Raw genomic sequence first — 24,912 nt, forward strand, 5'->3', positions numbered from 1 at the left:
TTATAACCATATATAGGCACATCTTAACTATATATGGGAATAAAACAGTTTTTATCAAAGCAAATTTGATGGTGTGGACAACCATTATAGTGATTAAAGTAAAGCCCTTTATTTTCGAGTGCCCTAAATGTTTGAGTTTTTCGCACGCCCTGAATTTTCAAGATTTTTGATATAAAAACAACCACGAAAACATAGGGCGTGCGAAAATTCTGTACGACAGTTTTGTCTTAAGCAAACCAATCAATAGCCAGTATACAACTGATATTCTGTCAATAAAAATTTAGTGGAAATATTCTTGCTTCTTTGTATATTATTTTTTAATCATCAATAAAATAAACAGTAGTAAAAGTCCTTTGTTCTTTTAAAATGTGTATAATCTGAGGGTAGGGATTCTTGGTAAACATTTTGGTTAAAATTTTTTTGGCCTACATTTGCTGTAAAATTTTGATTTGAAAAGCCTTGGTCAAGCTTCCACAGGCAGGCTGGAATAGCTGAAGCTGTTGGAAGATTTATAAAAATCGGGAGAATACTGTAGAAGATTACTCCAAAATAGTTTTAAAAAAAAAACGGTAGCTCTTGCTATAATATAGCCTAAAAAACATAATGGTAGGTTTCTGCACCAAGTTAAAGAGCAACTGGAATTGTGAAATTTCAAAAATAAAAGGACGAGAAATACTTCAAGTTGTAAAATCACGAAAACATATGGCCGTGAAAATAAAGGACTTTACAGTAGCCAACAAATACCAGTTAATATTTGCCCACATACGGATGTGTTAGTTATCATCCTGCCCATAGAAAAATCACAGATAAAACTTATAGTGTAAACAGCTAAGAGTTCCATTCTTACTGAAATATTGTAATTGAAAATTCTAATAATGAAGATTGATTGATTGATTGATTGAATAATGAATTAATTGACTGATTGTAAAATGCATACCCATCTTCAGGATCAACAGCAATAGCTCTTGGTTCGTCTAAATCATCATCAATAAGTACAAGACGTGACGTTCCATTTAAACGAGAAACTTCGATTCTGTTGCTGCCGGTGTCTGTCCAGTAGAGGTTGCGCGAGATCCAATCGACAGCAATTCCATCCGGGCTTGAGATATCCCGCTGAATAATGTACTCGCTCTCTATTAAAAGCAATCAGGAAATAACTTGTCAAGAAACTCACATTGTTCGACAGAAGTCAACCTTAATTCCAACTTACTATGAAATCAGTTAAGTATAAAATTGTATTGCCCTATGTATCTGTCATAATATAAAAAAAAAATCCTACAAAGTAATTTAAAAGGCAGTTACTATTGTTACAACAGTCTTAATTGACCTAAATCTGATTAAATGAATGTTCTAATTAGAAATTTCTTTTTAGACTGATAATGGCAGATCCAAGAATTCCAAAGAGTGGGGAATCAGGGAGGACTTTCACAGACGGAGGGTATACACCACCTCTAGATGGTCGGAAAAAGCACTCTCAAACTTTAAAAATTTGAATACAATTTTTTTTTCCCCAATTCTTTAAATCTGCCACTGACTGGTGTAAAAATAGCCACAGCAAGATGAAAACATTGCAAATGGATATTTTCAAAGGAAAAACCTTATTATTAACATCCAATGATATACAGACATCAAAACAAATGGGTTTTTTTTCGTGATTTACAGATGTTTCACTACAATAACCATTAAATTAATTATTACCAGCAAATGTAATGTAAAGAATAGGCCTACAGACAAGCCTATTACTTTCACTGCCTATTGTCCACTACTACTAAGCCCCGCCCTACTTGCTTATTGTTGCTCAAGTCCCACAAAACGACAGTGTAAAAACATATGAATGCAAACATGTGGGCTTGTGGGACAACACAAGTTTGTAGGACGTGCATATCCCTGGCCCTTTCGTGATTGGTCAGTTGTTTATAAAGTAAAAACATGTACAGTATACTGATGTCTAAAACTTGTGCTAATTTTTAAATATTAATAAACACCAGCTTATCACTTACAGTCTATTAGATGCTATCTATTACTATTGTAATATATTATCTTAATTATCGCAGAGTATCATGTAAACAATCTCATCAAAAAAGCATTGTGGGATAGATCACAGCTCCACTTGACAGCACGTCAATCAAAAAAATTCAATTACTGCGAGACTACAATCATCTTCACAGAAAACGACAAACAAAGGTAGATATGAACAGAGATTTAATTGCCCAACGATCACCAAAAAAATATTATACAAAATGAACATGTTTCAGCTGCATTCAACCATGTACATGAATCAATAAATTGAGGCGCTTAAGAGGACACTATTGAAATATGGCACAAAGTCCTACGAAATATCAGCCAAAGCCACAATGGAAGATTGCCAACGCTGATTATACCTGATCAATCACTGTCGGAATTAAGTCCACTGCAAACAACCTGAGAACCAGTTTGATATGCATCTCTTTCCTGAAAGAGATCTACGAATGACAACAATGGGCTGGCCACTTACAATCTGGCTTAGCTACCTAGCTTGCACGTCAGTTAAATCGTAGAGAAATTAATTATCAGCAGATACTGTAAATAAGGCAAATATAGCATAGTTGCATAATACAACAGGTTTCCCTCCAATTAAAGAGGGTTTTAGTGGTCTTTAGAAACTTTGATCTCTAATTAGAATCCCTCTAATTAAAGACAAATTTATGCACGTTCAAGATTTACTATAGGCTACATTTATTAGCTCTACAGTAGCAAGACCCTACACATGGACTTCATCAGAATTATAGAATAAAACATAAAATACGTAAAATTGTTTTATTCCAAGTGTTTTAGAATGAATGTACTGTATATCGTTATTGATTCTTCAATCTCTATTTGTAGTCTATATCCATGAAGACTTGGTTCTACCAGCCAAAACCCTTAGCAAGCAGTGGTTAAAACTGTATTTAGCGGCGCCCTGAATTACCACTTGGCCACTCATCTGCCACTTTACTTTAATCATTTGACTTGGTATAAAGTTATTTCCTGACAATTATTTTTCTTCAAACGGATGGATGGATTTAACTAACAAAAATAATATTATTTGTGGTTTTGATGTATACATGTTCGACAAAATGTAGCCTAATTAAAGTTTCTTTTATGCTATGTCCGCATGCTAAACATTGACTTCAATTTTTAGTTCAGTAGTATGTGTCGTCTGTTTATTTTGGATAGGATAATCAACAAGACCGGATCATCAGACTAAAGGCAAATAAAGCTGAAATGTCAATCTTACTACCAACAAAGACCTAGCAAAATAGCTGCTTCATGGGCCATGAGTTAGCAATAGAATAAACATATAAATGACACTTTGGAGTTCTAAATAGACATGCTAATGGGTTAACTTTGGCAGGAAATGTTGGCAAACTCCCAATCAGTTATCATTGTGATGATGTAAATAGAGTGCCAATACCCAAGTGAAGTAGAATGTTGGAGTGGGTGGCGAGCAGCGGTTGCATTTAGGGCTCTCGACTTTGAGTAGGGGTTCAATTAATAGGCATGCAAACATGTAAATCTTAAAATGTGTACATATCTCAGCAACCGGGTCAATATCATCAGATAACAAAAACTGAAGTACCAAGTTTTCATTTTCTAACATTCTAACAAGCATGCATCCCGGAAAAATATAGTTCTTTCAGTACAGTACGGCAAGTTCATGTATAGTCTCACTATTTTTTAGACAAAGTTCAACCTAGTTGCACATTTCTCTTTTATTTTATGAAGGGTCCATTGATAATTGAATTAAAACACCTATTACAAAACAGCAGTGCATTTACCTGTACCTATTTATAAACTAAGGCCCTATAAAAAATATTATTAGTTTATCACCCTATCTGGGCAGGAAAAGTGATGCCAAATATCACCCTTGGGTTGTTTGCTGGTGCATTAATATTCAAAGTAAAACATGATTTGGATAATGCAAACAATATCTACTAACTATTTAATAAAATAAATGAAAACAATTAATAAATAAAATTTTAATATAATAATAATAATTTTTTTTATTGGGCCTAATAATGGACTTTTAGTTCCAGATTTTGTGTAGGTCCTTTTGTACTAAAGTGTATTAAATAGTTCTTTTTTTTCCTAAAATGATAATAATTCATTGGTATAACTGTAGATGGCCTTTCAAACCTTTGAATTTTAAGCTACCAAGTTTTCATTTTCTAACTGATGAATAAAGTTGTAAAAATGACTTGAAAAATTAGATGCTGTTGGAGTTACTACTTCAAACTTTCGCTTTGCATTCACTTATGCCTTTGTACCTATGCTTGTCTTTCTCCATCCAAGAGTAGACCTATATTGGGTCCCTACTGTAGCTGATATAAACTGGGAAGGTTAAAAAGGAGGCGTGGAAAAGAACTGTCCATCTTAATGCTTTGACTTTAGTATGATGGGTTCCTAATACCTATTCACCTCACCCACTAACATTAGTAATGAATATGGAAGTAGGTCCATTTATTATGGTCACTGTCAGCCAAATTTGGATATCTGTATTATTTGAACTTTCCACAAAGACAGGAGCCAATTCTTATATTGATTCGTAATGTCTCTTGTTATGAGAAGAATGTTAAAAGAGTTGGAAAAATTCTTTACTCTGTTGCAGACAATACTATGTAAAACCACAAGTAGCTACCTCGCATTAATGTGGTAGCCAGCATGTACCATACTGTATGACAATGTGTCAATCAAACTAAATATGAAAAGTCAGGATGTTCGCATTTATTATTATTTCCACGCCGCCTCCCACGCTTAAATCACTTCACTGGATACTGTACTGTATTAAACCATAGCCAATAGAAAGCCACAGAGGATTGAATGTATAAGGTGCTAATACTAACATGGAAAGCAATAAATGTGAGGTCTCACCACGAAACGAGACGCATCGTTGGTGAAATCATATTGAGATATTCACCAAAAGAGGCCAAAGTCAATATTTTTACAAAATTTTGATTTTAATGTTTTTGAATAACTTGATACTTATATTTTATGATTGTATACTTTGTAAGTGAATTTTCTTGTCAAAACAGTGTTCTCTGCACATATACTGTAATTCTAGTCATATTATTTGTACAGGTTAGTTTATTTTTTTGAGGTCGATTTTCTCAAAACGTGGTTCTTATACACCTAAACTTTAAATGTTCGCATCTCTAGATTTTATTTATTTATAATGTGATCGACCCAAATATAATATAAACTGGATTTTTGAATTTCTAACCATGAGACTCATTTTGTGGCGAGACCTCACAAATGCCCTGGCGCCAGTTTACATACAGTATCTGACATACTATTTCCTTAAAATACTGTATAAACCCTCGTCCCAATCTACAGTAATCAAACAAGGTTATTTAATAATTCCAAGGACTCAATCCTCATGCAACTAAAAATGTTTTCATCAATGATCTAATTTTCAATATTTTGTATTATAATTCAGTATTCAATTTTTTAAATATTAGTGAATGAATTTGACTGAAATAGTTTTCTTTACCAAATGATATCTTTAATTTTGGTGAAAGGAAATCAGCCAACATCCCAACTCATAACAACATAAAATTAAAACTCGTCCTCAAACATGAAAAGTAAATAGCGCGAACGCACATCCACACTGGATAAGGTATCACTAATTGACTTGAGATAATTGCATGGTCAATAAATCATTTTCTTGCTGCTCCCTTGCCAGTAATCCGGAGCTTAGGAAAACAAGCGGAGTTGATTCACATCAGCCAGGAGGCTGTCACCTACTGTGACGAGTCAATTGTACCATGACATCTGAATTACACACTGTTCTTGGAAACCAGCAACTTTGACTGATGATTGATTTCCGTAATAGTTTTCAAAAATCATAAAATTGTTATCGACATACCTAAGCCTGATCAACAAGAGATATTTGTGGCAGTGAAGTGCCAAGGAAAGGTCAGGGGAAATCTCCCCCACCCCCTTACCGGAAAGGCTAAATCTAACCAACACCACATGAAGATTGTCGGACCAAAAATATTAACTTGCCAAGTACAAAGATATTGTGAATGCAAATCCGAATACTATGGTCTAAATAAAAATTTTAGGCCAAGCTAAACAGTAAAATTTCTCCCCATAACCCCACCAGGGATTATATTTCACAACTTCATTAATTTTCCTTTCTAGAAACATAAATCTTAATACTATATTAAAATGATTTCTAACATTCCACTGCAGAATTCCATTGAAAATTCCATAATTTCCATTAAAATTGAAATTTCCCAGAATTTACATAGAATTCTAAGGATTATGGACTGTAATATAAGTAATGAAAAAACTTTTCTTGTATCATAAGCAGTTGGGTTTGAAATTCCTAGGCTCATTTAGATAATGACGCATATTAAATGTATGGTTTATGCTGGATGCAAATTATTCCCAGTCCAGTAACAAACATTATGTTTGTGTAAATTTCGAAGTACCTAGATACAGTAGGAGCCGATGATTCATTGCAAAAGGCAATAATCAACCAATTTGTCTTAGAAGAAATCATGTAAATAAGTAAAACATCAAATGTATAAATATTGTATTAACTAGAAAGGCTCTGAAGAGAGGAGTGAAATACAGGAGCAGACCAACAAAGTGCTGTGTGTCAGACTTATGCATTGAAGCTCTGACGCTCAAGGGACAAAATATCATGCAATGGTACTGGTACAGGCATTTATAAATCCGCCTTTTCCTTGAGGTTTCAGTATAATGTGTCAGCCTATAGTGGCCCTATCACCAATACGACAAATTTCCCTCTCTTTATCATTCTAACCACTGTTCTTTCGATCGAAATACACTAACATACTGTAGTTTTACCAAGCACAGTTAGATCAAATCATACACGCTGTTCGCAGACTTGCTAAAACTGTACTTTGTGCACAAGCATGCATCTCGGAAAAATATAGTTCTTTCAGTTCAGTACGTCAAGTTCATGTATAGTCTCACTATTTTTTTAGACAAAGTTCAACCTAGTTGCATATTTCTCTTTTATTTTATGAAGGGTCCATTGATAATTGAATTAAAACACCTATTACAAAACAGCAGTGCATTTACCTGTACTTATTTATAAACTAAGGCCCTATAAAAAATAATATTAGTTTATCACCCTATCTGGGCAGGAAAAGTGATGAGGGAGGGAGGCTATTTTTTTTTTTTTTTTTTTTTTTATTTTGCTAAAGCCAAATATCACCCTTGGGTTGTTTGCCGGTGCATTAATATTCAAAGTAAAACATGATTTAGATAATGAGATGTGTATAAGAGACAGGGTTTCAGAAATGAAAACAATTAATAAATAAAATTTTAATTTTTTTTTTTTTAAAGATTTTTATTCAATTTTTTTTTTTTTTTTCCAGTACCATAGAAAACATGCGTGCGGGGGTGATAAACTAATCATTTTTTTTATTGGGCCTAATAATGGACTTTTAGTTCCAGATTTTGTGTAGGTCCTTTTGTACAAAAGTGCATAAAATAGTTCTTTTTTTTCCCTAAAATGATAATAATTCATTGGTATAACTGTAGATGGCCTTTCAAAAATTTTAAGCTAATGTACTTTAGACTTTGAAAATAAAAATCTGTCCAACAAAGCAAATATTTCAAAAAATAGTTTCAGACAAGGCTCAGGTGAAAGGTCCTTGGTAAATTGCCACTTTGCAGGCATCACAGTAATAAAATTCTCATCCACTTAATAATAGCATCAAGCTTCACTGAAAAATTTGTCTAGGCTTATGGTTAAATAATTGCAGCCAAGGCTGAGAGCACTCCCCAGGGATCTGGCATGGCACATACTGTGAATTCTAAAAGGCTAGGCAGAAGCATGCAGTACTGTAGGGGCATAGGGTGTATTTTGGGTATCAGTTTGAAAGAGCCAGGACTCAATTCAGGGGACTTGTATAGATACTGTACTTGAAGTGATTTAATCCACCTCTCTCACCATTCAGGAGGTACCTTGTTCAGAAAACACCAAAGTGTCAAATAATAAGTTTGATCTTCTAGTTATTGTGAATTAAGTACACCTTTTTGTCATAAGAACCAGTCAAATTTTGTTTCAGGCTCAATGTTCTTACATTTTTTTGCAAATTTCTGGCTAAAAATGTTCTTCTTTTCAAAGAAAATAATTACTGTATAAGACTGACATACTGTAGAATGGAATCATGATATAATTTGTAAAAATTCAGTGTTTGTTGGACTTTAAGGTCTACAATTGTTTAGAACCCAATATTTAACTAAAATATATTTAAGTGCAACAAAGTCCGCGATGTTGCCCACTCTTGGGCAACATCGTGGACTTGGCGGAATGCTGTGAGGGGAGACCTCTGCAGGTTAAACCTCAATTGAGAAGTTGCCGCTGATCGCACTACCTGATCACACAAAATACACCCACAGAGCTAACTATACAGCCTCTCAACAGTCTAAACCATGCAGACTTTAAATGATGATGATGATGATGATGATGATGATGATGATGATGATAATGATGAAACAGCTTGGGAAACTTAACCAGGCTCATGGTTTTTGGTTTTTCTAAACGAGGGGATTGTACATTAGACCTTGTTCTGCGAAAATCCATTGATAAGGATGAATTAATTCAAAATATAATTGCTAAATAATAAGACAACACAAATTAAAATTAAAATTTTTTCTACCATTCCTTGATCTTTCAAAAATGAAGTTAGCACATATACATTAAACCTCTAATTATATTAAACATTTAAATCTTGTGTTTTAATCTTATGTTTACTAGTCGTACTATATATAAAAATAACAATTGTTTACTCAAGATAAATGGTACTTATTTGCAGGTCAATTCTCACAAGATTAAATAGCAAATAAAAAGACTTCATAGTGACAAATAACAATTTAATTTGAAATACAGTAAATGAATAATAGCCTGATATTTAAGGTAGTAATCATTGTGGTTTACAGTGCAAACACTACCAAGATTACATGAGAAACCCTATACAACAAGTAGGTCACAGACCAATAATGCACTCGTAGTTTTAAAACGTACTGTAGTAGTACTTTACTTTGTACAATGACAAGCATTTTGTTTTAACGACTTTTGAATGTACAATAAACAACTTTTTGTAATTAGCTAATGTTTCTGTAAATATTAGGGGGATAGTTAGACTGTATAAACTATGAAATGTGAAGAAAATAGGACTACAGTACAAAGAAATGAGAAAAAGGAGAAGGAACACGTATCTTGAACATAAAACAACTGTGTAAGCAAAGAAAAAGTTTACATTAATAACAGTTAAAGGCTCTTCCATGTAAAATATGGTTCTCTCACACAGAGCCAAAAAATATCAACATCAGCCTCAGATTGGCTATTTTTATTAAAACATGATTTACCTGTGCCATCCAGTTTTGATCGTCGGATAGCATGTTCTTCGTCATCGGTCCAGTACATGAAGCCCTCGATGGGATCGTAGTCAATAGCAATGGCATTTTTCACGTCCTTGAGTTGAATCACGACGTCGGTGTAATCTGGTGTGTCCAACGAAATCCGCCGAATATCTCGCCTTTTTGCCAAAAGTAGAATCTCACGAGGGCCTACAAAAATGATATGGTTAGATTCCTTGACTATAAAGATAATAATAACAATAACAATAATAATAATATTCCTTTAATGAGAATCTATCAAATAAAAATAACCTGTAGCAGTTGTTAGTAATAATTTTTTTTTTATTTTTAAATGGCTAATTATAATATTATAAAATGACACATTTAATATTATTAAACCATAGTAATTACTGTATAGTTCTAAAAAATTAATGGTGTTTATCGAAATATGAATGGACTGCAATATCCAATATAAGCAAAAGGACAATGTCAGCTATGAAATATACAATTCAATCTGAGTCAATAAACTACTTATTTCAAATGAATATCATATACAAAATCAATAGATGGCTAACAATATCTTCCTCGTGAGCTTCACTAACACACTTCAAACGTTTGATGGATATTGATTTTTTTGGAGTCGCCTAGCTGATGCCAAACACACCTTTACTAGGCTAGTTTCTCATAACCTAATCAAACTAAGTAACCAATATACAATCAAATTGGTAGGGAGAGAAGTAGATCACGGTTTAAATACATGCCCTGTGGGTTTATTTCTAAAAGGTTAACCTTTTTTGAAAAATTAAGAAAATAGTACTCCTCTCCTGTATGAAGGTTTTGATTTTAAACAGCATTTGCTGAAAACGTAAATTCAACATTTTGTTTTCTATTTAATATAACAATGAAATATTCAATTAACAAATTAGGATAAAGCGTCTTATTCAGGTATTAGGGGAAAAATAATTTTGTTTTTCTTCCTCTACAAAGGACAGGACATGTGCACAACTATATCTTATGCTGCTTAATCATATGCAGGCAAATTTTTGGTTTCTGAAGAATAATTTTCTTATAAAAAGTGATAAACAATGATGAATAAGAATAACAGGTGGATTTTTTTTTTACTTAAAATGTATAAAATAATAAAATCCATATACCATCTGCACAGGTATGTTGGTCTTCTAGGAGCAACACACCAGTTGGGCAGGCACAAGAATAATGCAATTCATTAGGTGCCATCAGGCAGAGGTGTGAACATCCTCCATTGTTCTTTGAACAAGGATTGGTATCTGTAAACAAAAGTCAAAGATTAATATGTACAGTAGGTTAAAACAGAAGTTTTTGATCTTGTAAACAAACAACCAATGCTGTCTACTGATGACATACAGCCTTCAGTTAAATTACATTTTTCAGTAAAATTTACTATATTGTTCCCATCGAGATTTAAACTCAAGATCTTTCAATTATCATAAAAATGCTCTATTTTGTTTTTCATAAATCTGATCTGAACTTCTTGTACAGTACTGTAGGCTTAATTTAGAAAGCCATAATTTTTTGAGTAAAAATTATGGTATTTAAATCTAGAAAATTACTTTAAATTCAAACGTCAGTTAACATACTACCTTCATACAATTGTGAATGTTGGCAGTTATCCAGGGAGGTTGGTGTATCTCACTAGAGCAAGCATTTCAATGTCATCTTTATTGTTTCAACATTGTGAAGTAATTTGCAAACTCTTAAATTTTTAAGATCCATTTATTAACTGGTATAGTAAAAGCCAGCTAATAACTTTAGTTAAATTATGTCTAATTCAGTAACTTTTGTATGAAAACTCAGAATACATTCCAAAGAGAATATTTGGATAAAATACCTACAAAAACACACCAAAAAAATAACAAAAGCTATCAATGGTATTAAAAGTCCCGAAAATACAGTACGCACTGCTGTCAGATTTTCACGCACCCAAAATTGATGTTTAGTTGATCAAGTCTAAATCATGGTAGTAATCAATATACTTTCACTGAATTATCTTATTGTTTATTTCATGTCACAAGACTTTCATTCAGCCAGCATTCCCAGGCATCTACACTATTGTTGAATAATTGTTGATTATTGATTGTTTATTCACAATAATAAGTGATATACTTAATGTAAGACACACCTCATTTTTAATTACCTTGTTTATAATTGGCTAGTTATAACTTTGATTTTAATCTGTTTGGTAGGTTTTTATTTGCTTTCTGTTATACTTCTGTAAATACTGTAATCATATATGATATATGGATCGGGTGAGATTTTCTCATCAGTATTCTCGAAAATGATCAAATAGATCAAAAAGTTGAATCTCAAAATGTCTCTTCGGAGTTAATACTGTCTTTTTATTTTATTTAAGACTTATTAGTGGATCCTCTGGCTTTTTTTTAATCAATATAAACACATGAACTTTATAATGATCTTTAAAAGTAATGGTGTTAAATGATCAATGCCAGCAAGTAGTCAGCTGTAAGAATGGTTGTTGCAGCAGCTGCTAATCGGTAAGTCAACATTAATATCCAGGGTCCAAATCTCCTTTCAGTCATTAGCCTGTGATTCTTCTTCAGCCATTTTAAATCTCTCCCAGAAATATAACTTTTAGAGTTCTACTTAGTGGTTGTTCTAATAAATAATAATTCCTACTGGCTTCTCACTGATTCATCAGCTTTCTCCTCACTTTCAAAGCCCTTCTTTCTAAACAGCCTGTTTACACTATCAATTTACACAACCAAAATTTTATCTTAATGAATGCACACTTGGATCATTCTGTGTTCACTCACAGCCTCCAGAATTATTATTCATAGTTAAATTTCTTTTGTAGGACATTATTCTTCTGTTGCTTCATTTAATAAATGGAAGTTTGTACTACAAGTTTTTGGGGCCAGTAGGTAACTTTTGTTCTATTTAGTCGAGCTTAGTGTAAATGTGCGTGGTGCGCTTTTATGTGGTGTGCATTCATTTGTTTGAATTGGTAGTTAGCGGCGCTTGATTGGTAAAACGCATCGATTAGGCCAAATAAATAAAAATTAGTTTCTCATCCCCTTGCGTATCAATTTTCTGTGCCGCGCCAATTTTTTTTTTGTTTATTTCTTTTATTTTACGAAATGCAAAAAAATGTGGCTAATAAAATTCCTCTCTCAATTGTTTGTGGTTGAGGATACATGGTATGAATATGTCTAGTGCTTATTTGCTTTCAATGTGTCTACTTGGTAAAAGTGAGAAAGTAGTACTGTAGCTGTTTTGCAGCGACCATCTTGGATTTGCCATCTCAGGAGTAAAAAAAAAAGTGCCCTCGGTCTCCTTTTTTTCAAAATATTTTGACGAGAAACTATTTTTTTTTTACTTGGCCTTAATTGAGACTTCATATATTATTTTTATACAAGTTTTATTCTGCTCTATTTATTATCTTTACATGTTCTTTATATTTATAAGAAAATTAAGTGTGTTCCCTCTATATTTTCCAACCTGCATAATGCCACGTCCTGGCCTATGTCCTGGGTTAATTTGTCTCAATTGATGCGTAAAGATGCTTTTGTAAAAAGTGATTAGAAAATTACTTACTTGATTTCCTTTGCCTTGCTGCTGAATAAACATGTATATCCATGGGTGAGAAAACATCATTTTTTACAACTTTTCTATTGCTTCCATTATATTTATTACAAGAAGAAATTCTATGCAGCTCCCAGTCTGTCCAATATAAAGTATCTCTGTACAAAGTTAATGCAAAAGGGTGGGGCAGCAAATCAGCTCCCTCAACCACGGAAGTCCTATTAGATCCATCAAAATTGCAACTATGAATAAACGTTCGTTTGGCATCTGCCCAGAAGAGCCGAGACTCTTCATAATCTATTGTTAAGCCGTTCGGCCAATATATATTTTCATCTATAACTACAGAGCGCTGTGTACCGTCCATCCCAGCACGCTCAATTTTTGGCAATTCCCCCCAATCTGTCCAATACATATACCTAGACGAAAGAAAAAAAGAGACATCAATCCGTTAAATTTCATTAAAATATCAGTGTGAAAAACAATTATTTTTGTACAAACCTGACATACCATAAATGCTCGAAAAGTAATGCTCCCGAGGGCCACACCAAACATGAATTTTTTCTCTAAGCACCTCTCTCGAATAAGCGCAGCGGCTGTTATTCGAGAATAAATGCATGTGTGCAATGAAACACTTTAGAAACAGGGTAATAAACACAATGTTGCCTATCCAGTGTTGAAAGGAATAACACAATGAAGATGCAAGCATATCTTTATAAACGTTTATTTACAGTACGATGATGTAGGGTCTATGATAAGCCTACCGAACTACAGGAATACATGAGATAGGTAACGTGGGAACAAGCATGAAAAGCACGCCAATATTTTTTAATAAGCGCTGCTCTTGAATAAGCTCCGCTCTCGAATAAGCGCCGCACTGAAGCCTCCAAGAATTTTATAAGCGCCACGGTGCTTATTCGAGCATTTACGGTACTATTTTAGCAGTAACACTGCAATCTTAACACATGCTGCAAAAAAAAAAGTATTCAGGTGATGCTTGGTTTAAAAATATTAGTTTAATTAGTACTGTACTGTAACAATCTCTGCACTCTTTCTTATGAAGTGTATTGAAGTTAAATATTTGGTGGGTAAGATGCTTCTTTCAATCCTAGTGTAGGGTCCTTGGTTTTATTAATATTAGTTTAGAGTATAACTAAGCACTGTGGGAGAACAGTTAGTTTTCTACTACTGAACAGTTACGGGTTATCCATTATTTAATATTTTAACAAAAAAAAAACATGAATCTTTCTGTGAACCCTTCCCTCCCTATGAAAAAGTACAAAACAAAATGATGATTTGTTAATTTCAGGTCATCATTTATATTTTTAATAAACCAAATGTCTACACTGTCAACTACTCCCCCCTCCCCGCCCATTAAAATGCATGTTTTGTACTCTTACGAAAATGACGAAAATTATGGATGGGTCCGAAAGTTAATTAATGTTATCGTTTCTTGTATTCCATACTGAATGCAGTAACATGCTGTTAAATCTTTATGTTTTGCGCCTGTCCGTTTACTTGTACAATACCAAGTCTTCACAGGAGTAGGCCTACTGTACCTACCTGGTACTGTATGTTTTTTTTGTTTGTTTGTTTTTTTTTTTAAATTAAAGCAATAAAACAAATCTCAATCTATACTTCATACTCCCTAAAAATGTAATGCCATATTTCAGTGTCCAAGCTGACTGATGATTGAGAGGTCTTTAATGTTTGTTTTGAGAACTTCCTCTGTACAATTGAATCTAATTAATGTGTGTGTATCTTAGCTGGGCGAGGAACAGACGAACTTGTCATGTTTACCATAATCGCATGTCACAGTATTGACTCTTGTTAAGTCACATATTGACCAAGAGGCCTGTCAGCCTGTCTTAGTGACTCCAGATGTCTTCATCATGTTAAGTGCCAGGAAGCCTACAGAGCAGTTATGGCATTTGATTAACTGGGCGGATTCAGATTTGAATAGGTGAATATTCAATTCATTCAGAAAATGATGTAACTGTAAAAATTACAGTACAAGGAACCAATTACACACATAGATTCCGGAGATTTATCAAGTGTAATACTAAGTAATTTTCCAGTCTATTTGAAAGGCAATGCTAAGTTGCTGAGGCGAGACTTTCTCTATTCCCTGTTTCGCAAAATTATTTTTTTTAAAGATCGTCAGATGAGCGAAAAAAAAAAAATTAAATTAATGTTTTCTTATTTAGCAAATAATTTTGCCAAAAACATCCTGACGGAGGATAAAATAAAAATAAACTTTTATTATTGAATGTAGACAGTATGTTAATGGATGGTTAAATTCTTTAAATTTATATAGATACTATAGGAAGAAATAAGCATCTTATTTTTGGAAATTTCAAGGCAGCGCCGAACGTAATAAAAAAAAAAAAACTTTTATTATTTCTGAAATTTCCAGTTTTCCACGGCAGCGAGCACACTAATTGGACAAAAATTGGAGGGCGGCAGGTTCGTGAAACAAGGTATAAAAAAAGTTTCGCCTATTGTAAAGGCAAAATAAAAATTGTATTATTGCCTGACAAATAAATATACAGGTATGAAAACTAGTAGGCCCTACATGTGTCTATTTGACAGGCAATAATATTTATTTTACCATAGCATGGATACTGTAACTAATATAAAAAAATTGACGGCAATGATAAAACTATCATCTGATGGAAACTATGAACTATTAACGACAAAAATATTTATCTTGACTGACAATGTGAAAAGCAAGTTTGCTATGTACAATTCTAAGCCCTTTTTGATAACAAGCCTATTTACATATTTTGGGTCAATAGATCTTTATCAAATATACAGTAGGTACAGTATTTAAAAATGTTGATAATTTCAAATTAAGGTCAAAGTCACTTAAAGATACAGTAAACATTTTAAAATAAAATTAAATGACATTCTAATGTTTTTTACAATAAGAATGGATTATTAAACTTTTAAACTTATGTATGCCGTTAACAAGTGCATAACTAAGTAATCATTGTGGAATTCAGTTCTTTATGTGTAATTGCATATTTCATTCTCATCATTTGCGAAAAATTGTGTTAGATTTTCTATGAACTTTTTTCAAAATGAAGTTTTAAGAAAGAAAAAAAAGTTATCTTTGAATAGCATTTTATTATGACATTCTAAGTAAGTGGTAACCGATCACTGCTGTTGGCAATTTCTTCAGAAAATGAAAAGCCAATCTTGTCATCAAACCACATGAAAAAACAATTTAACCAGCTTCTACCAGATGACCTTGCCTATGCCAGGACTCAACAGGGGCATCCGAGTACTTGAATATAGACTAAACGGCACCAAGTACCCTGGGGTCACGCTAGCGCTGGCTTGTCAGTCATACCTGCCAATCATAACTTCTCTGTTTGCTTTCTTGTGAATTTACTAAACTAGTAATAACCGAATTAATTCAGCTGGGGAATAATACTACCAAAGTGCATTTGTGTTTCAAATCTAGAAAAAAAACAATGATATCAAACTATCCAACCTACTTATGAAACTTTAAAAAAACTATAACAATCTGTATTCTGAATCTAAAATGTCAATCATCGTTGTTTCAAAAGTACAGGTCTCCCTCCAACTAAAGACCACTTTTGAAATGGGATTTTTATGGTCTTTAGCAGCAATAGTCTCTAATAAGATAAAAAATATTTTTGAATTTGGGACCATAGACAAGTGGTCTTTAATTGGAGGTAGTCTTTAATTAGAAGGAGACCTATTTTCAACAGTTCAGTAGATCTGCATTGTTCCTGTACTGGTGGTGTTGGCTAATGGATCATAAAGTAAAGGCTCATAAAACATTTATAGACAAGAGGGAAGATTAATAACGTCGATAATAAAATATTCAGGCTAGCATGGGTTTGGAATATAAATTACATGGTAAACATTTTTTTTGTTAGATACAGTACATACCCATTTACTGGATCCAACGCAATCGCACGTGGTTGGTCCAAATCCTCCCAAAATAGAACTTTTCTCGAACTGCCATCAAGGTTGGCCACCTCAATGCGTTTTGTTTCTGAGTCCGTCCAATATATTTTACGACCAATCCAGTCGCATGCGAGTCCATCATTTGATATGAGGCCCGATGTAATAATGTCCTCCTCTTCATTGCCCCGCGTACCATTAAAAAATGTTTTACTAATGCGGGCAAGATTGATGTCCGTCCAAAAGAAATATTGCTCCTCATATATAAAATCCACAGCAGCGGCATCGTCTAGACCGTTTATTACCACCGCATGGCTAGTCTTCGGTTTATCACTCCCGGCATCGATAAGGCGGATATCTCTACGATTTGCATACACAAGATACGGTTCGGCTACGAAAGAAAATGAACAATTTTTAGCAAGTAAAACAACATAGAAACAGGTACTGGTAGGGTAGATTAATATCTCCCAGTTACATAATTGGGCGATGTTATTACTGTAGAGGATGTTATTGTAGAGAAGTATGGATTAGAGATTTAAGTGCTTCCCTTCCGACTTCCACCTTCCTTAAAATAAACCAAAAAAAAAAAAAAACCACCAAAAAAAACCCTTGTAACACTGACAATACTGTACTATACTTTCTACAGTACATTTCATTTTTAAAACGAGAGCACCAACGATGCAATAATACCCTGTGGTTTTGGGTTGTGTTGTTGCCATGTACAGTAAATTTAAAATTAAAAAGTTTATTTAACGTGGCAGTTAGGAATCATGAATTTAACCAGTCAAGGCAGACGTTAACTGTAATTTCTACGTTTCATATATATTTAAAAAAAAAAAAAAATTCAAGGTATCGTTTCTAATGATGATCAGCTTAGTCTGCTGTTGCAGTATACAGTGCAAGGCATGATAGACTTAAACCTATGCCAGTACAGTAGTGGTGTTACTTCATGTCAATAACTGATGAATGTACCGGCCTATATTCAAGAATGAACTGTTGATGGATCTGTTAAATCTATGCTTTTAAGCAGTGTCAATAACAAATGATATTTTGAAGTTGTGTCTTATAAAGTACATCAATGTCACTGTGGAAACATTAAAGCTGATCCTAAGGGGCCATAAAAAAAATCAATGATTGCTACCTTATATATAATTATTAAATTAAAGATAAAAATAAGGTACAGATAATAAAAAATTATGTAACAAAGAAAATTAAGTGTTTGAAAATAATCAATGTGATTTAAACCTACAGTAAATCCAGTATACTGTAAATATTGTTTTTATTAAAGTAAAACTGTACATTACATCGAATTACTAATTTAACTACACATCAAATTACTAAGTCTGTGCATGTACTGTACATTTAAAAAGTAAAACTGCACATCAACAATTATTTACATCTTCTGTACTTTTATTTACATAGTCTGATTAACCAATCTATGGGTATTGCTAAACCCCGCAAACCTAAAAAAAAACACTGCAAACCCCATCCAAACCTTGTGATAATGCTTGAATCACATAGTATAAGACTCAACTTGGTATCTCAATAAAAAAAAAATCTTAATTTTATGTTCGCCACAACCTATTATTGGGGTAAAAAGGCCATTTTTTGTATAGAAAAATTGCTAAACCCAGCAAACCCCCAAAAACACAGTGCAAACTCCATCCAAACCCTGTGATAGTGATTGAATCACATAGTATAGGACTTAAATTAGTATCTCATTTAAAAAAATCTTAATTTTATGTTCGTCACAACCTATTTTTGGGGTAAAAATGGCATTTTTTATATAAAAAAATTTCTAAACCCCGCAAACCCACCAAAACACAGTGCAAACCCTATCCAAACCCTAAATTTAACCAATCTACGGGTATTGCTAAACCCAATCTATTTGTAATTTATGAAAGACTAATTGAGTAAATTAATCAACCTACAGTATTTATAAGTCATAAATAAATTGATAAATTTCTTTTAGTGTATAGATTTTAAATAGATCAATTACAATTGCTGAAGATGGCTTGTATAATTTATTTCATCTTCCTAAACAATGTTGAGAATTTATGAGTTACACAACATTTAATTTTTGTTTAAACTTGTACCTATTACGAGAAAATATAAATGAATCTATTACCATTTATTCTTCATCAAATAATGAGTTAATAGACTATTACTTATTCTCAACTTAAAATTTATAAGAAAAATTATTTTATACTGTAAGATTGTTAAAATTACATAATTATTACACTACACGATGTATTTCACAAAGTTTCTTTATCGAACATGTTATTTCACAAGATACAAACACGTTATCAATACAATTCTCAACGGATAAACATTAAAATGGGAATGCTTTCTTCAACTAACACCTAGGGTGTAGAAGGCTATGGTTGCCAAGTGTTGAAATTATCGATAGGCCCGTGTATTGTTCGCCACTTTCGCACCATTCATCTCGTTTATTATAGCCCAGTAATTAATTCCCTTCCCCATGAAATGTTCTAATTAATACAGTTTCAAGCATGGCAGCTTATTGCAGGAAGGCTTGAGATACTGAAAGACAACAGGTTTATGTGTGCAAACAAGTGTTGAAAAACTAAATTATATCGAATTCTAATTCTATTGGGATGCTACAATAAATATAGACATCAGCACCATTTATTTGTACACATATCATAAGCAAAAAGAAAGAGGTCCCATTATGATAATAAATAGTGAACTGCAATTTAGCAATGACCTTTGAACCATTAGGGACCAGCAGCAAATCTCAAAAACAAACCACTTCTCACCTACTGCAACAACAGTAATGAAAGTAAAATTGCTAACACAGTCCTGTTACCATTTCTGAATAATTAGTGGAGCATGTGTTCCCAGTTAAATTGGTCTGTCTCAACATGGAACTCTACAGTATAGTATTCTTGATACAAAAAAATACATTAGCAAACATGTCAACTAGATCAGAATTAAAGCATTGACTGTTTTAGAAAGTGTTTGATCATTGGAATTAAGTGTAAATTTATGGAGGATGAAGTACAGTGCAGTATCAAAAGAGATGTAGTACTAAGAATGTTTATTTTTTTTGTTGATATTAATTCAGTACTTATCTTGTTATCCACAATATGAAAGTACCTCTTATTTACCAATCTATTCCCAACATACAGTACTGCAAACAAATCAAGACATTTTTAACCTTGGGCAGTATCAATACATTATCGTGAATGATTTAATAATGAGCACCTCTCTCCCGTAAGCGGATTGAATAAGCGGTCTCTCAAAAGCGGTGTTCTCGAATAAGTGTCATATTCAATAAGCGGCACACCAGCTCTCAAATACCAGTAAGCACTATCTCTTATTTTAAATAAACGTTTTACCACTTAATCGTGAGTAACATATTTCACAACTTCCCTTATGGTTTGTATCATCCAAAAATTAAAACAACCTAAGAAATTAACATCTAATATTGCAACAATTTAGAAACAGTACTGTAGGCTTACACAGTAAGTACAGTATAAGACATCAGTAACAAATAAAAAGTTTAATAACTAATAAATCCTAATTTAATAATATAATAATAACAAAACCGATTTTTTATCAAATCTAGATTTAATAAGATGTACAATTTTTGTGTAGAGTTAAGTTTATGATTCTTAATTTTTATTAGATCATCTCAATTTAAAAACATGCTGTAATATAATAAAATTGTATTTGAAAACATTTAAATTCCTTTGTTTCTTTATGTGTTAATGAAAATGTTAAAGTACTGTAGAGACTACGCTAATAATAGATTATCAAAACAATCGGTTTTGATGAATGAGGCATACTGTACTCCAGACATTGATTTCATTTGCTCAGGAAAGTAGTTTAGTACTAGAATAGTGTAAAAATAGTCACAACTAACAAATGGAAGCATTCCGCAGTCCTGTACTCAATTGGCCAAGTATTTTAGCAGTGATCAAGAGTCTATTGTGCTGTAGTTCTGTAAGCTTAGCGAATGCACAATAGAACACACATTTCAAGCATCCGCATGACCGCTGAACAAAGCCTCATTGCCTGCACCCCATTCTTTTCGGGCCAACTCTAATGAGAAAAATAGCCCGAGAAGCAAAGCAAGTAACAAATACTAGGCCAGCAATTTAGTTCAGGGGGGTCCTGGTACAAGAACTGCAGAAATCATTTTCCACTCCAGTAGCATGGCCTGAATGATCATTCACATTATTCTTAGGCCAAGTTCTACAGCGGAACTTTTTAATTGCAATTTATTTATCTATAGTAATTCTAGGGTTCATTGCAAATGATCAATAGCATTGGCAGATCAAGGATCTGAGGGGAGCTTGGGAAGGGAATTTTGTTTTTAGATGGAGAGTCTAAGCCAAAAAAAACACAATTTTGTACCTCTCACCATGAAAATTATCTTGATACCTTATAAGTGCCTACTACAGCACCAAATGATACATGTACACCACTTATACTGTAGTTTAACAGAAATGGTCAGGAGTGTGCACAAAAAGAAAAAAAAAATTATTTTCCCGGTGACATGCGGAAGTGCACAATGCCTCCAGTAAATATGCAGCACCAACACTGGTTGTCCAGCAAAGAAAAAAACAAAATGCCTGCAAATGCTGGTCACAAGGTTTTGCATATTTCTCCAGCCCATACTACTACTACTTTAGTCCCACCATGGTCGGGGCTGTAGTAGAAAATGTTATGTAGAGTATGGCCAGAATTGACACACTAAAAAAAAAAAAAAAAAATGCAATTCTTCTTATTCCATTTCTTTATTTTCAAACATTGTGTGGGGAAGGGGGAGGGATACAGGTCTGATGGAGCGCAAAGCCGACTGGATCTGCACTAACCCAGGCAGTCTAGTCCAGTCAACTTATACACAATGTAGGCTACAATATACATCAAAACAATGGTATACAGTGTATTGTCAACAGGCAAATGACTTCAGTATGAAACAGGCTCAAGAAATTTAAATGTCAACTTGTCAGACAGTCACATTAGTGGACAAGTGAATTATCTAATGAGTACCTGAAGGTCACTAAAGGCGCTGCTAATCTTACCTATCAGGTGAAAACATTTTTTTCAGTAATACCTAATCAAATTTAATGGGTTGCTGCGTTGTGAGAATTTTGCTTCAATTACAGTAAAGCATAGTAGTTTGACAAACGAAAAAAAAAATGATTTAATGTATTAAAATGTTTTAAAAAAAGAGAAGAAACATCGTAAGTACACGTCCATCACTCATCTGCGATAAGTCTTTAATCAGACAGCATTTCCAGAGATAAAATGCAGATCTATACAGAAGAAATCATGTCAGGTTTTATGAATTACTTCAATCATTTATATCGCTCTCTTCAATTTGTCATCTGTAGCCAGGCTTTAAGGAGCCGATCTGACTGGCAAAACGTTATCACTCTGCACTACGACTTCAGTTAAGTGTACGCACTAACGACTACATAACGTGTACCTCTCTTTGTGCAGGTCTCATTCTGCCGAAAATGGTGCTATTATCGTTGGCTGTTACGGCATGTATTCTTGTCGTATCACTAATAGCACGGTAGTCAAATGGAAAAATAACGAGACAGCAATTGTACAAAATGATCTTAAAGTAAACTTTAGTAATGTCTTAACTAATGGACACAGTTAAAACTAAAGTTTATCAGCAGTTTTTTTTTTTAGATTGTATAATGCCATGGTACTCTACCCAGGTTGAAGGATAAATTCTGCATATTATTATCAATTCAATAAATTTGCTAATCTAATGATTCATTCATGTAGCTGAAATCATCAATGCTTGTTAAATAATTGAATCAATTTTATCTATAATCTTAGTGAATCACATTCATTAGTGTAGTATAATGTAATTACATCTGTGTAAAGTTACACTATAGCACCTTACATACCCAAAATCACCAGATTCAAATTTAAATATTTCAATAAATTTACACTGCAAGTAAAATTCAAGATCAAATCGGAATGGTTTAAGGTAAACTCGAGCTGGAAAGAGCGTGCGAGTGGCGATTGAAATCATTGACGGAGGCATATATTTTGAGAAAAAAATTGATTTTTCTCCAGACAACTGTTAGACTATAATGTGTACTGAAGACATCAGTCATGTCATCGGGAATTTTTTTTTTTGTTTTTTTTTTTGGCGATTTTAATTCAAATTTTTGGCAATTTTAATTCAATGTTTATTTTACTCCAAAATCTTTTTTATGTTCATTGTGTTATATAATGTACAGTAGTGTCTATTTAATGCTGAAGAAATTTTGTCAAGATAATTTTCATGGTCAGGAGTACATAAAAGTTTTCTCCAGGCTTGTTAACTAAAAATATTGGTTTCAACAAAATGTGTCCCTTTTTTTAAGGTAAATTAAGTATATGTACCAGATAAAAAAGTTAAGGCCTACTGTATGCTATATCATTTACCAATAGTGACTCAAGCGCACAGCTGAACAGAAGGAGTAGGCCTGGTTTAACATTAAGACAATCAATTAAATTTCTGCCATAATTTTTCATAGTTGGCATCACACGGTGATTAGGCCCGGCCTTGTACTTATTTAAAACTGCCCAGCAATACAAACAGTCTCTTACACTGTACTGTATGTATTGTATTGAAAGTGCTCAACAACTGTACAGTTACTACAGTACCAATGCTAAATAGTGACAAAAATATGCTAAATAAAAATTATGTGCATGTTTGCAATCTTATTCAAATTTTAATGTATCTTCTTCACTCTAAATGTTTTAAATCTTGCTTTTTTTTAGGGAGGGGGAGGAAGAGGCAAGAGAATGGCAGGTTGATTTTTTTTCTCTTATTATAATCTCATTTCTTAATACCTTGTCAAGAAATTAGGATTTTTTTTTAAATTTAACAAATGTGTAAGTCTATCAATTGTTTTTTTTTTTTACTATTATGATAGAATAGGATATAAGTTTAGGTTATTTATTAAATCTTAAATTTGTGCAAGTTCTTTTACCTTATTTTTACTATATTTTATGCCTATTCTACTAAAATATTTTAATTAAAACTATTTTCAACCATCTAATATTAGGCCTAGTATAATTATACTGATTATAAATAAATGTAAAGTAAAAAATCTACTGTAAATTCTGACATCATACAATATAAATTTGAGGATTTTCTTTTCATTAAACCAAATAATGTTTATGGACTACATGAATGTACAGTATTTCAACATGTGCTAAGCTCCAACATTATGATGATACCTAGGTCAGGTCACCAGTGATTGCAAATAAATTCATCAACCAATTATTCTGGAAGGCTGTCTAATCTTACAAGCAACACCAATAAAACAAACGACAAATATGCATCAACAACTGAATGATATCATAATTTGTCATGACATACCACCACCTCATCATGCCTAACATATAAATTAGCGAAATTAAAACATTTATCACCACTACTCATGAAACCAGTGATGAAAGATAGCCAGTGATATTCAAGGTCTCAACAACCTGGTTATGTTTCTACAGCCAACAGACTAATTGAAATTTCCTTTAATTTATTTTATCTTCCTTAGCTTGATAGATATAACATGCAGGGAAGATCTTTACACACAAATGTCCATGCAATTATTTATCAAGGAATGTCGATCACAAAAGCTTATCATTTAATAAAGGCAAGTCTAGCCAATCTGTAGAAATTAATGGCCCTAATGAATCAAAAATTAATATCTTTTGACATCCTTTCTCACTAAGCAAGTACAGGTACTGTAAAATTAAATAAAAGAAATTCAAATTTTTAAAAAATGCATTTCTTGTTTAGGGTTTTCAAAAAGTTGACGCTACACATACCTTTATTATTATTTTTATTACAGTAAAAAAATTACTGTACATCAAAGCAGTTGCAATGTTGTGCGATAAATAAACATGAAATTGGTAAGGAATCGATACGTACAGTACAGGCAGGAAATATCGCTTCGTATCTGCGCGTAACCACCATTTTACAACCAACGGACGTTAATTCTCCTTTATATTTATTATTTATCTTACTAAATCAAGACTACAAAATAT

At 32.9% G+C, this 24,912-nt stretch overlaps 1 protein-coding gene across 1 annotated transcript in view; it reads right to left on the reverse strand.

The window, feature by feature from the left end:
- LOC117113109 (low-density lipoprotein receptor-related protein 6-like) overlaps positions 1 to 24,912 on the reverse strand; it is a 47,777-nt gene that overhangs the window by 20,235 nt on the left and 2,630 nt on the right. Inside the window, exons 2-6 of the mRNA XM_033256355.1 lie at positions 16,864 to 17,269; positions 12,955 to 13,358; positions 10,518 to 10,649; positions 9,373 to 9,573; positions 938 to 1,133 (exon numbers count right to left, since the gene is read on the reverse strand). Coding sequence (XP_033112246.1) covers positions 938 to 1,133; positions 9,373 to 9,573; positions 10,518 to 10,649; positions 12,955 to 13,358; positions 16,864 to 17,269 — 1,339 coding nt within the window. The remainder of the gene's footprint in view (positions 1 to 937; positions 1,134 to 9,372; positions 9,574 to 10,517; positions 10,650 to 12,954; positions 13,359 to 16,863; positions 17,270 to 24,912) is intronic.

This window comes from Anneissia japonica, unplaced genomic scaffold, assembly GCF_011630105.1.
Source record: "Anneissia japonica isolate Jap-2015-1 unplaced genomic scaffold, ASM1163010v1 scaffold288155_len217153_cov186, whole genome shotgun sequence".
Lineage (NCBI taxonomy): Eukaryota > Metazoa > Echinodermata > Crinoidea > Comatulida > Comatulidae > Anneissia > Anneissia japonica.